The sequence below is a fragment of the Athene cunicularia genome (assembly GCF_003259725.1).
Source record: "Athene cunicularia isolate RWA chromosome 10 unlocalized genomic scaffold, athCun1 chr10_part1, whole genome shotgun sequence".
In the NCBI taxonomy this organism is placed as follows: Eukaryota; Metazoa; Chordata; class Aves; order Strigiformes; family Strigidae; genus Athene; species Athene cunicularia.
Window position 1 is genome coordinate 21,846,626 of NW_020799112.1, and position 15,100 is coordinate 21,861,725.

At 36.9% G+C, this 15,100-nt stretch overlaps 1 protein-coding gene across 4 annotated transcripts in view; it reads right to left on the reverse strand.

Moving 5' to 3' along the window:
- The window catches only part of CCPG1 (cell cycle progression 1), a 19,097-nt gene extending 4,285 nt beyond the window's left edge, over positions 1 to 14,812 (reverse strand). Inside the window, exons 1-9 of one of the 4 annotated variants that reach the window (XM_026855984.1) lie at positions 14,685 to 14,812; positions 10,667 to 10,781; positions 9,645 to 9,724; positions 9,246 to 9,453; positions 8,150 to 8,245; positions 5,303 to 5,557; positions 2,844 to 2,882; positions 2,613 to 2,734; positions 126 to 1,531 (exon numbers count right to left, since the gene is read on the reverse strand). In XM_026855984.1, coding sequence (XP_026711785.1) covers positions 126 to 1,531; positions 2,613 to 2,734; positions 2,844 to 2,882; positions 5,303 to 5,557; positions 8,150 to 8,245; positions 9,246 to 9,453; positions 9,645 to 9,724; positions 10,667 to 10,781; positions 14,685 to 14,744 — 2,381 coding nt within the window. In that variant the 5' untranslated portion in view covers positions 14,745 to 14,812. The remainder of the gene's footprint in view (positions 1 to 125; positions 1,532 to 2,612; positions 2,735 to 2,843; positions 2,883 to 5,302; positions 5,558 to 8,149; positions 8,246 to 9,245; positions 9,454 to 9,644; positions 9,725 to 10,666; positions 10,782 to 14,684) is intronic. The other 3 variants (XM_026855986.1, XM_026855985.1, XM_026855987.1) reach the window with 3 other exon arrangements.
- Between the last annotated feature and the right edge of the window lie 288 nt (positions 14,813 to 15,100).

The following is a 15,100-nucleotide window of genomic DNA, read 5'->3' on the forward strand; positions in this document are numbered from 1 at the left end:
GTGTGTGTGTATATATATATATATATATATATATATTTAAAAGCACCTGTTCAAACAAGGACAGTAGTTGTCTTTACAAAGACTACTTCATTGTGTTAACAAGTTCAGGAAATACGGAAACAAACCTGGGTCCATATTGAGGTGAATTATCATAGTGAAAGTAGTATCTATAGACGTATTTGTCCAAATCCTCAAACACCTTTTCGTTATTATTTTGGTATTCCTTCATATCTTCCAGGTAATCCTTGACATCATTAACAAAATCAGTGAACAGCATCTGGTCATGTATAAATACCCCGTTATGGAAAAACTTATTGATGAAATTTTCTAGTTCTCTCCAGTGATGGAAGTTATGTACAACTTGTTGCAAATACTTTTTCATGAGCCGACTAAACTCATCCACCCTGATAGGATCCGACACTCTGTTAAAAAGGCTAATGAATTCTTGGTGAGCACATTCAAAAATACCAGAGCAGCCCTTTAGGACAAATTGATGTCTTCGATTACACAAAGGATCACTGGGACATTTTGGTGAATCCGTATCTTTTTCAAATGCTGTGAACTGGTGTTTTCTTCCGTCTCTGAATTCTTTTGCCACGTTAGGTCCCCTGTAGTGCGCGTGCTTCAGATTCTCGTAGGAGTTATGTTCTCGGTAAAAAGTTCGAGCTTTCTTGTTTGCCTCATGTCTTTTATCATTTGACTTCTCCTTTTCATCAAAGATGGTTTTTGTGGTATCTTTGAAGTGTCTGAATGTAGACTTTACAGAATCAGAAAATTTTTTCAGGTTTTCTTTTACTGCTTCTTTAGCCTGCTTAATCTTTTCTTTATGGTGTCTTACAAACTCTTTTGTGGAATTTTTCATAGCATCAAAAGTTTCCTTCACTGAACCAAAAAATGATTCCTTTGATTTCTTTTTGGTCTTACTTTGCCCTTTAGCACCTTTCTTTTGTCCCTTCTCATTAATTTCTTGTTTTTCAGTTTGGTCTTTTGCTTCAACATACAGCTTCTCCCATAGGTCAGAGCGCTGTTGCTCAAAGTTTAACTTTTTTTCCAGTTCTACTAGTCTTCCTCGCAGAGTTTCTATTTCTTGATTTCCTCTTAATGTATCATCATCAGCAGCAGCACTGTCAGCTGTTTGACGAGAACTTAACTGTTCCAGTTCTTTTTTTAGAGCTTCTGTAACATGACGTTCTTTGTCCAGTTCTCTCCTTAACATCTGTGCCTCTGCAAAGAGCGTTTCCTTTTGCCTAAGAAAGTTGTGATTCCTTTGCTTTTCCTCTTCCAAATGTTCCCTTAGTTTCTGATTTTCCATTACAATAGACTCAGTGCTAGTACCTTTATCTTCTAAGTTTCTGATTTGTTGTCTTAGCTTCCTTAATTCTTCCTGAAGTGAGGCCAACGCTTTCTCTTCCTTCTCTAAAGATTCTCTTAAGTGCTGATTTTCTGCAGCAAGACTCTTTTTTTGAGATTCAAAGGATTTCTTCTCCACCTCAGTAGAGGTCAAACATGTGGCAACATCCCCCTTAAGTGATTAATACAAACAAAGAGAAAACAAGCAAAAATACTACCATTAGAATTGTTACAGTTTCACCAGAAAGATGAAAGACCAAGGTAGTCCAGACAAAGCCTCCCTGTCATCCTGGATGCAGTGACACATGTTGCAGCAAGATGCAAAAATAGAGCTAGTTTGTTTATCTCAGATACACACAAACACTTTCTTGGCAACAAAGACCATGTGAGAGGCTCCCTCTTCCAGCCAGAGGTCATCACCTCTGTGTGTACTGGTTAAGCTAGCTGAAGGATAGTAAACCAAGTGCATGAACTGTAACATCTTAAAAGGAAATAAAAATGGGCACGGTTGCTGTTGATTTACATTCAGCAAACTGGGTTAACAGATTACAAAATGAAATACATTAGCAGAAGCAAGGACATTCAACAGTTGGGGCAGAAATTCGGGAACTGATTTTGAGCCAAATCTGCTGCTGCAAATCCGTGTTTGTGTGACTATATCTTAACACAAAAGGATCTCCCCAGGCTCTTGGCATCCTTGACAAACTCTAGAACTAAACATACTGAATTATGTATAAATGCTGCTATCAGCAACATAAAACTTAGAAGAAACCCTACAGACATGCATACACAAAGCCACACACAAAGCACTCCCTAATGTTCTCTCTGAACGATCTAACAGTAACAAACTAAAAGTACAAGTATTAAAAAAATTTGTAACTGTTGACAATTTAGAAAGCAAATTCGTAAAATCTGTATGTTCAACCCATAACAGGTTTTTACCAGCATGTTCTACTTCAGCTGTCTTCACTAATGACAACCTGGCATTATGTCACCGGAAAAGAGACCGCCTCTGTGTCCACATAACTCCTGGACTATACACACATAAAACCAGCACGTTTAAACACATTCCAGCAACAAATTTGATCAAAATACAAAATCTTGATCAGGAATTCATGGGAAAGAAGAATTAAATTCTCAGACAGAACTTACTAAAGGAAAAAAAATGTAAAGGATTTGTGTGATAAATTAATTTCACTTTGTGTAAATTACACCCATAATGACAGAATAACCAAATGACTTCCAGCTAAGCTCCTACCTACCCCCACTTTATGATACACTTTATCTCCTTGCTCTTGTTGGCACTGGTAAAGGTCATCTTTCATATCTTTTAATTCACGCGTCTTTGTCACCAGCTGCTGACGTTTCTGGATCTGTATTGTACCTACAAGATAAAAAAAAACTTTTGATAGTCTGACTTATATTAGTAGTTACAGGAATAGATGAACTAAACATCATCTTCGTTTTCCCTGCAAATTCAAAAGCATTCCCACCTTGCAATTTCTGTCCAGTACTGACTGGTAACTGTTTAGCTGTAAATGCAAGTTTGGTTTCTGCCAGTGATAAGCAATTTCTCAGACAGACCCCAAAATTTGCTATAGACACTGTCTGTTATTTGACTATAACCAATGAGGGAATTTTGGAACGCTACGTAGAAATAAGTTATGCAGGAAAGGATACGTGTGATGACTTTTGTCATTTTTTTTAGTAGCGTGCAAGCCAGTTCAACTCCTGTAAGGGAGACTGTTAGCCCATGCATTATCTATTTCAGAACTACAACTCCTATTGTTAAGTAAAGTTACATGAATAAGAGGGTATTAGTACAGTATGTAAACTTCCATGCAGAAACACAATTACTAGACACTGCTCACAGAGCAGCAAGTATTTGCAGGCCCTATCTTGTCATTCTTATCCACAAGCAAAGGCTGAAGAGGAAGCAAACATCCTTTCAATTGTTAGTGATTTTAAGTTTGAACAGTCCTTATAAACTTACTGGAAGCACAGATCCTTGCATAAGTGAATTTAAATATACCTAAAGTAAATCTGTTTTCATATTTATATATATTTATTGATACTTTTGAAGAAGTCCATTGATCCTAAGGATCTGAACACTGCAACTGAAAAATCATCTGTCAGTGTAAAGGGTTCATGAGGAACCTGAAGTACAGAAGAACACTTAAAACTGTTTCCATATCAAGAATCATAATTTAGATACAGTAAGGAAAAATTACATTTAGCAGCACAGAAAGGCTAGCAAAGACACTGAACATCCACGTAATGAGGCACCATTCTCAGTCATTAGTTGTGTTTCCAGTCACAGCATCCTTCAGATTCTTTAAGTAATCTATCCAAATCCCTGGCACTACATCAATATCCCCTTCTGCAAATTCTGGTTAAAGAAAAGATACCTGAATGTCCGTAACAGACATTCTTCTGGCAAGGACTTCCTAACTTGGGCTTCTCCAATTACCTGTTCTGGAAAGCTTGCCCTCTTTCACATCTCCTTCCTAGAGCATCCTAAAGCCAGCTCACTCAGTTTAATAATGATTAGGATACAGGGGTTGATTAAAACCTAATCCTAATTGCTTTCTACATCTTTAGAAGTCTTAAAGAGGTCCTGGAGCTCTGTCTAAAGGGAAAACACAATATCCTGATATTGACCCCCCCAAAAAAGTAATTTCATAAGAAGTAACCCTTTCCAATGACAATTAGCCTAGCATTACAAGCCTAGCATTACAACATTCATTCCAAGGTGAATAAAAAAAACCGTGTAAGTAGTCCTCTATGGAGATGGACTTCTCTTTGCAAGTTTGTGTTTAAAAAAACCAAACAAACAACAACCAAAAAAAAACAGGGAAAAAAAAAAGAAAAAAAAAAAAAACAGGCATATGGAAAGCAGGGTTTGATCTCCTTTCTAGTGGTAGAAAGATTAGTTACAACCATGAAGAACTTTCACTTTAAGAGGCAAAACGTAAAGCCACACAAGAGCAGCTTTGTTTCTGCTGAGAATGCTGTCACCACTGTCACCAGCAATGACAACTTTAATTTAGATGTACAGATTCAACTGTACTTCTGAAAGAACAAGTCAAAGTGAATCCCTTAATAAAGATATGACCCTGAGCACATTTCCAAAATATGTCTCATACACAGACCTCGAAAGTTCTTTAGAAGTAGAGTATTTATCATTAACCCCAACTTAAATACAGTAAAAAGATTAACAGAACTGAAACCTCAAGTTACCACCACAAAGCACTATCAAAGACTGGCCTAATCATCGTGCACCTCTCTGCGCCTAGCCTGCCAATATATATCAACCAGATTTTACATTGGCTACTACTAGCTGCAGCTGATAAATAAAAAGTATTTTATACAACCACATTAGTGTAATCCCACATACATTAGTAATTCTTAAGACTTGATTTATTAATTAATGTAATTATGCATACATGTATGGATGCATGTGTACACATACACACAATTTAAAGCATAAATCTGAATGCGAGCACAGCATCCACAATTCATCATCACTCATGACTTACCTTCAGGTTTCCCTAAGAACAAAAAAAAAAATAATCAGGGTCAAATGGAAATTAGTATAAATCTCAAAATAAATGGCAAAATTTAGACCCCCAACAATTAGTCAAAAATTAAATCCGATTAGAATCATATTCCCAGTCTCAAACTGAACCACAAGTTGTCTTACAAAGTCACATTTTCATATAAAACTAAAACTACTTAGTGAAAATTACTATTAAAAATACACACCCTCTATAATTTTTATCACAACACGTGCATCTTAGAAGATCAGGTCTGCACTACGTAGATTTAGATCTGGAATGAGTTCTGCTGTTTAGATTGTTAGCAGAGAACAAGAAAAAATTTCGAGTCACAATAAAATGGTATTTGTTATGGAAGATGTTAATTCTACGTATTTTGTTTTTGATAAACTCACCATAGAAGTGTCCAAAGCCCATGCTGATGGCAATCACCAAAGCTAGTACGATGCATCTGTTAAGGCCACTGCTGAACTGGCGTTTGTGCTGCTCCTCTCTGGGAGCTTCAGGTTCTGGTTCAGCAGGTGACCCACCCTCAGCCTCCGAGCTAGAGATCAGCCTCTTCTTAGCCCGACGCTTCCGTACTGTAGGACTGGACTGATCACTAGTTTCATCACTGCTTGACTCATCATTGCTAGCCTGAGATGAAAAAACTGAACACCAACACAGAACAGCCTTTAAAATGCATTAATTGTTGCTTTAAAAATCAAATTGTGTACCAAAATTCATCATATTTATGCAAAACATATTCAGTATTTAACTTAAGAGAACATTAATAAAACAAAATTAAAATTCTTGATGTAATAGTTTATGCTGGATATTTTGCAAGGAATGCTTGATCTCCAAAGTTAAAAATTCATTTTTTAAAAGGAAAAGGTAATCAAGAAACCATCACCAAAACACTATGGCCCTTCCCCGTATCTTATCATTCGCTCACTAGGAAATGTTTCTTTCAGATAATCCTGCCGCTTAAAGCGCCTGCATGTACTGCCTCTGCAAATTATTGTGAAGTAGAAAGGTTAAGGATTCCGTTTTCCCTCTCCTACAGATACTGAGACTGAACTGTTTATTATTAAAAGAGCAACATAAAGGCTTGCAAAAAGAAAGCCTCCTGAAAGACAGACATGGTTTTACTGCATTTTCTCAAAAAACTTCATTCTGTGATCTACACAAGTTTTAATGTAGGTATTATAAATGTGCAATGCAAAGCTTGAGATATTTAATATGTCATTTTCTTTACTTTTCATATCTCCCATATACTACCTCTTAATATCTTTATGCACCTTTCAAAAAAGCCATTTTCAACCACTGCTGCACAGGAGAACCACCCCTCGGGTACTTCTGTGTTTGTCCCTCCCTAACACTCCAAAACACTTCTATTACCTGACTGATCTTTTGGAAGACTGGACTGGCCAAGATTCAAGATAAGAACAAATTCTAACCATAAAAAAACATCTTTTATAGCATTCTTGTCAAATGGCATTTACAACACCATTTGTATGTTCATGTCCCTGCGGCCCAAGCACAGATGTTCTAACTGGGAAAGTAACAACAGAGTTGTAATGGCTTGTTGCTCTCAGCGGTACAAATGTCAAGTAGTGCCAGCCATTATCTAGAAAAGGCATTAGCAATTAAGGTTCTTCACTTAAAATAAATTCCAACTTAATAGAAGGGATTGCATCAACCCCAGAAAAGATTAACAATTAGTAACTGGAACATGTCTAATTTCTGACTGCACGGACAAGCAGCATGTCAGATTATGAAAGATAACTTCCCCTCTTACTAAAAAAAAAAAATCCATTTTAGTCAATTAGTCAAACCAGGCTGACCAAGCAGACGTTGCAATATCAGACAAATCACTTCAACAGCTACTTGACATGTAGATTCTTAAATTAATTTCTATATCTTGGCAGAAAAGGACACTATCTTAGGATCAGTCATTTAAGCAGATGCACTCTTCCCCAGTCCTGGACAATAAAGACAAGCATTCAGAAATTAGTCAGGCGAGAGGTATTTTCACCAGAATGCAGAGGTCAGACATCATAAAGGATTATACAGGACACACTTGAGACAGGTGTTATCATCACTTACTTGTGTTTTCTAGTGTTTTTTCAACAACCAAAGCAGCTTGCACATACAAAATACAAAAGTGGTTAAGGAACAAGCTACTTCTAGCCAAGTGGGAGATTCTTTGATATAAACTGGACATCAAAGAATAGGAAAGAAAAGAAAATAAATAGACAAACAGAGGAAAAAAAACTGTAAGACACTTAAAGCCATTCATAAGCACGCACTGGCAAGCTGTCAACAGCATTACGCTTCCAGGCAAGAATGACACTGCCTTGCAGCTGCAGCAAGAACCCAGTACAAAGCTGTACTCTAACATCCACAGGATGAAAAGGAGTATAAAAAGTGTGACCACAGCATCAGTCCAAAATTCTAGATTCTGCTAAAGATTCTCAAGTGGCAGATCTACACTAGAAGGCAGATGAAGTGACAACGTCAGTTAAGGACGTGATATGTTTTGACATTTCTGCACAGACATGACTCAAGCCTAGATGCACTTTATTTCGGTATACGCACGCTCCTGCTAGGGAACTTCATTCATGAAGCAACATTAAAACATTTCACTCTGCGTGGTGAAGACGGCCTATGCAGGAATTGGTTTGTGAGTAAAAGTGGCAGCAAATCCTTGTAGAACGTTTCAGTATCTACATTAGGAAAATGGGAAGCTCATCCTTTTCCAACACAATAGAAAACTTGACAAGAAGTGGATGGCAATGAATTCCACTGCCAAAAAGTGGCATGAAAATTCTGACTGCTAAAACTCCGGCATTTGAAATAAATGCAAAAGCAGTCCAGACATTTTCTGTAATACTTGTTCAATTAAATGCACAGCACTGAAGACCGGGCTGAAATCCACTCAAGTCCGGAGGAAGAAATTCTTTTTGCCAGTCACACACAGATTTGGAATCCAACAAGAACCGTTAATTTAAACAGTCAAGCACACGTATTAAAACGTATCACAAAGCTCACTGATGACCATTTCCAATTTAAAAATGTAAGTTTAATGTTTTCCAGATAAAACCTTAGCTGAATTCTTCAGTGAGGACTGGCTTTCAGCATCTGTTTGGAATATCACTACTATAAGATCAAGTCAGATTGCTACTGATAACTTTAAGAACACTCCATGCAAGCCGTAAGAAATCAGCTTTACACAAGCTGATCAAATTTAATCACACCACCTTGGAAAGGAAGACTGCGAGACACATGCTCTTTCACCTCATTTCCCCATCCCCTTACACAACCAGGGATCTTCCTCAGCTTCTCCAGCCAACTGACTTTTGTGTACAAAAACATGAAGGGGGGAAAAAAAAAAAAGCATTTTTAGAACTCAGCCCTAAAAGAAGAAAGAAAGTCAACTAAATTAAAAAAAAAATTAATTCAAGTCATCCAGAAGACTTAAAGAAAGCAACAGCTTTGTGATGAATCACCACTGGTCATAATGAGATGGTAAGCTGTCACCTCCTGATTCCAACAGATACTACACAGATACATGAACAGTTAACGACGCTTTACTCCCAAGATAAAACAGTATTTTAAGAAAAATCCCGCTCTTGTAATTAACTTACTTTGAAAGGTAAAAATCAGTAACACAAAAGTGTTAGAGAATAAAGAGAATAGCAAAGACTACAAATAAGCAGCCAAAGAGAATTACAATGAAGACTAGAGAACTAGAGAAGGGGGTTTTGTTTAGGTTTGTTGGGGGCTTGTTTTAACTGGCCAGATATTCATATCCTTCCTCCTGAATACCATGCATTGCATATTTCTGACAAGTTCTGGGAGTATCTTAAAAATAAAACAAACATATCTCTTTTTTTCCCCATGTGTCTATGAAGGTAAGCAAAAAGGTTTTGTAATCATGCTGCTAATTAGTCCTCATGGCCACAAAAATAAATTTTCTCCCAGTTGCTACTTATTTATGCCAACTGACAAAAGCCAAAAAAATTGCCAAGAGAAAACCTACAGTTGTTCTATGAACTAAAAGTACTTTTAATTCTCCAAAATACACTAGAAATTTACTTTCTATTTAAAACAGTGAACACTTAATGGAAAAGCACTCTTTCAAATGAAAAGATTGCAAACATATTTGGACAAAGTTTTAGAATTAGGGCAACCAGAGTTGTCCTAGAGACTGCCAATACTTGGATATGTACTCAACAAGACCATTTTTTTCCCTCTCCACACATAGAGGGTTCCTTCAGCAAAGACTTCTTTTCGGTTTGTTTTTTTTCTGGTGACATATTTGCACACAGTTGCTTAGTAATTTATCACTCTTACCAGTTTCTAGATGGGAAAATGCATATTGACTGCTAGAGGAGGAGCCCATGTTAAAATCCTCTGAACTTTGAGCTTCTCCACCATCAGCTGGAGCTTCCTCCTGACTTTGAGTTTCATCTGGTTTTGGAGCTTCAAGTGTAACAATGTCAGAATCATCACTAACAGTTCCAATGCAGGACCCATCATCAGGGATTTTTTCTTTATTTACCTAGGGAAATGGACAATGTAAAAGTTATTCAGATACATACAATATAAAGTAATTTAAAATTAGCAAGAATCCTTGGCTAAAAAAAAAAAAAAAAGGAAAAATCAGTATCCTTCTTTTAATGCCTTCAAAGCATTGCCTGGCATTGTCTGATGGGGCTTACAGAAGCTTCTGAATAACATAACATAATTTACCTCTGGAACTGCCTGAGTTTCCACAAAAGCAGAGAGAGTATCATCTACCCCTGGTATCTCTCCATCATTGTTGCACTGAGCTATATAAATAAAAACAGAAAAAAACAAACAAACATGGGATTAAAGCCAGTAACCACAAATTATGCCCACTCCCATATAATATTGAAATATGTATGACTGTGACATTTCTATTATCTACTCGTATCAGGGAAGGTTTTCTAAGCATACTCTAAATCTCATTTTTAATCTCTCTAACACACACCTGAATCCCCTTGGTCACTACGTAATACAATGTTTTGGAAGATACTGAAATTCAAATGCTCACATTGATCATAATGCAAGTAACCTGTAAGTGAAAAGCAGTTAGATAAAAACCAACACTGTACTGGAAACCGATAGCACGGTACATTTGTACACTAGGATAATTCAAATATTTTCACTGGAATTTGAGTGTCCAGTCCTGTTTCTACAGGAGAGGTTATGAATTTGGAAACATGGCCAAGCCCAAATTTCGTCCACTGCACACTGAACCTGTCACGTCTGTGTTCTTCATACCAGTATCTACAAACTGAATATTAAATCTAGTAATTAAAATAAGTGGATTTTCATTAGATTAACATGTACCAGACTTACACTTCCAACTCAAGAAATGCTCACAGTGCCACGATGTTATTTTCAGGTCTATAAGCACTGATGATTCCTTGCAAATTACTCTTATTTGACTTAGGACGCTATCAAGGAATATTTATTTTATCAACAGTACTTCCATACACTATCTTCCAGCAACACCAATGCACAGTATTTTATAAAATCGAAGACATTCTCCTAATTTCATCTATTTCAAGAAAAAACACTTTTATGAAGTTGATGACTGAGTATTTTCCATATTCCAATACTGATGAAGCAAGTACTTTGACAGAGGCCTACAGAGTATACAAACTATTAAAAACACTGATTTTGTAAAAAATGCCACACCAGATACCTACCTATTTTATGGAACTGCTCCTCTTTTATCATCTTACCTTGCAAATCAATCGGTTGCTCCTCTTCTTGCAACGAAATGTATTCTTCTGAAACAAACTCATGGTTATCATTTGTGCTTCCATTTTCTGAAGTCACTGTCTCTATGTCAGAACCCTGGAGTTAGAGTTTTGAATGAACATTACAGTTACTGGGGTTTCCATCAATAAAGGAGAAGGAAAGGGTTACAAGAAAACAGAACATTAATAATAAAAACAGGAGAGAAGAATAATAACCTTTAGAACTGACAAAGAATTTAAGCAAAGAAAAGCAAGAGAAATACCAAGTAATTAGCTAGAGGGAAACGACTGTTAGCGTGTCATACTTATGACTGCCATTGAAAAAAGGCAGAGGACGACAGTTCTAGGTAAAAAAAAAGAGGTGATTTAGGCATCACTTAACAATTAAGCTAAATATTTTAAATAACTATTTTCTATTAGCTTTATTAGACCTATTTATTAAACAGAACTTAGAGGAACAGAGGAGGTTGTTAAATGAGTTCTGAATATGGCTTCTAATTCTTGCACACATGTCCATGTATTGTATGTAAATACACACACCTGCCCCAAACAGAACTTCATACCACCACCAAGGCTGACAAGTGCTACTACTGCCAGGAAAAAATATGCACAGCTCTGCTTCAACTCAAGTCCTGTCTGCAAAGTTGAACGGCTGTTCTAAAAGTATACCTCCAACACTAGGAAAACAAATATTTATACAGTCTTCAAACTGGTTTTCTTTCTGTAATCCAGAAAGGAGACTTAGTTATGAGTCAGCTGCCAGTCAGCAACAACCTCAGAGCCAAACAGGAACCGAAGCTAAACAAGACTCGGAGGCTGCAGGGCACTGAAGGCAAGCAGTATGGTTGACAATTCTAAATATTCGATCTTCATATCGTAATTTTTGTTTACAAGAACTAACGGAACACAAGTAAGGTTATTAGAAAACTATAAACAGGCAAAACATAACTGAAAAATACAAAGTCACTCTGATCCATAAATATCTTGAGCTGTTTTTGTAAACAGAGATAGTTATTTCTGCAACAGCAGGTGTGAAATTACAGCAGTAGTAATACTTCCAGATCGGTTTCCCTAGATGCCTCATTTCAGGACTCAGGCAAACACACATGGTTTTGTTTTTAAGAGAAGACTGTCTTCAGGAAGATCAGATACCTCAACAAGAGTTGCATAAGATACATTCTACCATCACATTAGAAAGTTTTGTTCCTTTTTAAAAGGCTGCCAAAATTAACTGCTTTAGTCATTTGACAAATAGTTTGGGGTTTGGGTTTTTTTTTGACTACAAAAGTATCACCATTTTAATCTCAAATGTTTTTGCAGAAATTCACCACTCAATTATAAGTGACTTATTAAAACCTGAGTGAAATCTGGGGAAAGAAAACACAAAATTAATGGGGGTTTTTTTGGCTTGGTTGGGTTTTGTAGGTAGGTATACAGATTTATTATGTGACAATTGTTCTCTGGCATAACAGAACCATTACTTTTGTTCCTTAAGTTGTGAAGAAGAAAAAAACCCAACAATTTAGATTGCCCAGGCTCCCCAACAAGGCAAACACTGGGAATATTGCTTAAAACAGATTAAAATTTTAGCTAAAATACCACGACACTGGGCTAGCTGAGTGCAAGGTAAGCCATCCTTTTTTAAACACAGGCAGCCTGGTGTTGATGTCTGAACTCTCCAATTCACCGTACCTGTGGCGACACCTCTATCACCTTCCATTCCAGCAGCAGCAAAGAGGCTGAGAAAGGAGAGCGTCTCCTCACTACACTCCTACAAAAATTAGCAAGTCCTTTCTTAAAAGTAGCCCAACATCTCACAGCATCAGTGCTCTGTTCAAAGCAGACATTAAATTCAGCTTAGATAACACAGTTCTCTGCAGTCACCATCGAGCCAACTGCCATTTCTTCCCCTCTTAACCCAGCGCCTTTGTAAATGGCAGAACAAAGCCAGAAACTGATTCTGTTGTGTCGTCATCAACACAAGTCACAGTAATATGCAAGAAAGCAGTACTACAGTATTCCAAATGTGTCTAATCCTTAAACTCTACCCCTTTCCTAAATCTTTTCCAGATCCTTTTCCCAAAGCATACAGTAGCCCACATCACCCCCTCCCTGGATAACAAGCTGTGAAGGGTATCTAGCTACCCCATTCATTATACTTTCTTCATGCCCAGAATCAAAGCTGTCTTGCCAGGAGAACACCAATACTGGGAACTCTTAAAATACCTGTGTTTTCTGACCCCAAAGTGAATGATTTTATTTCTTTTAATTGGGGAATAACTGGGAACAGAAAAATCTCTACACTGTAGCAATCCGTTCGATTTGGCTGGACAAATTCCTGCCTTCTTATAATCTTGTACTGTGTTAATTTATTTAGACTGCATAATTCAGTTACAGTGTAAAATAACCATTCCAAGTACGAAAATAAAGCCTGCGATTCACAGCTGAGTAACCCAACTGTTGTGGCCAATCCTTCCACTTGTATTAGAAGCCTGTGCACTCCCGTACCCCATCCCACTCGCTCTTGAGGACTGGAGTGAGCTTCCTGTTTCTCTTTTGGTGACAGGATTCCCAACTTGTCATCCAACCCAAAAGAAGGAAAAGAAGTTTTAACCATCTCTTAAATACCACCTTGCTGCCAACAAAAATGAAACCACGGCCCCAACATTTATAAGCCACAAACCATCTCTCTTGCCCTTTTGAAATTGAACTGAGCTTTCAAAACTTGAGCACAATCACAAACTTGGTAATTCCAAAGGCAAGCCATGACAAGATTTTCATTATAATCAGCAAACAGGAGAGTGTGCAGTGAAGGAGAAACGGCTGATCCCTCCTGTCCTGTCTACACCTGAGCAAACTCTTGAAGGCACCTGTACAATCAATACAAGCAAGTCATTTGATCAAATCTAAGTGTTGACCTTCACGTAAGAATTACCACTGTCTGGACTCCATTGACTGCACTGATTTAATCTGTACAATGAAAGCTTAGAAACCAATACCAGATTCAGACATCGACCCCACAGACACCTAGGCAACAACAAATCCCATCCCAATAGACCTTTGATTGCTTTTTTTTTTTTTTTTTCCTTTTGTCTCAAGCTTTATTCTTCTAGGAACTAAAAATTACTTTTGCTTTAATAAATCCATTGTCACTTTACACAACTAGTCAAACATCAGAAGATAGGAAACACAAACACACAAATTAAACCAGGGCTACACAGACATAACAGTGACTTTGCAAATAGCTATACCACATGACTTGATCAAAGAACGAGGGAATTCTAGTATTTCATTCCAAATAAAAGTATGCCTAATAAATGAAGCTATGGCAGAGATGAAAAGATGGACAGAAGCACAGCTGAAGCCATACAAATTTGGTTGAGCTCCACACATCAATTGAATATTCTAATTTTAACTTTATTCTAATATTCTATTCTGATTCTAATATTCTCATCATTGAGCATAAACTTGTCTCTATCCTATTTTTTCATAGTAAGGAAGACAATGTAAGAACAGAGGGCTGTTCCTAAACAGGGACTGCTGAAGCTAGCTTAGAGGTAGAAAAGACTTGGAAAAATCATGGAATCATTTCCTTCTGCATGATAAATTTTTCCTGCCCATTACTCCCAACCTTGGAGGACGGGGACAGGGAACTGGGCAGGGTAAAGAAGAAATACATTAGCAACAACAGAGAAGTTACATAGAATGTCAATGTTTTCAGGAGAGATGGCACAGAGGACAGCATCTCACTAAAATTCTATCAATTCTTCAAAGTAAAACCTTCACAGAAAAAAATTATTTTAAAATAACAAAATTTATGTCATCTATAGTAAAGGATACATATTTTATATTTTTAAACAGTATTTTTACGCTTTCTTATTTCTCTCTTCTATATTCTCTGCTGAAATGCAACATACACACAAAACCCACAAAGTTGAAATAATATTTTACTGCATATGGCTAGTCTTAAACTGAAAGAACTTAATTTGAGATTGGGTACCTCATGGTTGATGACAGTCCAGCCACAAGATGAATCACTGTCACTGGAATTTTCAGACATTTTCAAAGCACGCTGCAAGTAAAAGTAGGTTCTTTTAACGTGCAAGATAGGCAATTTCACTATTCCCTTGAAAAACAATAAACATAAAACTCCATGATGTTACAGAACACTACACTAACTCAAAACTGTTATTCTGGAATTTTTTAAAAAAATAAATAAATAAAAAGAAGAGAGAATAAAAGCTTAGAAAGAAAATATATTCTTTTGTACACAGTTCATATTATCTTTTTTGTACTTGGAGCAAATATGGCTTTGCTAGGTACCTACCTATTTTAGGCAGCCAAAAAGCTCTTAGACTAGCTAAACGCACGCAGCTAGCCAATAAATCAATAATGAAATTTAAAATTTGTCTGCAG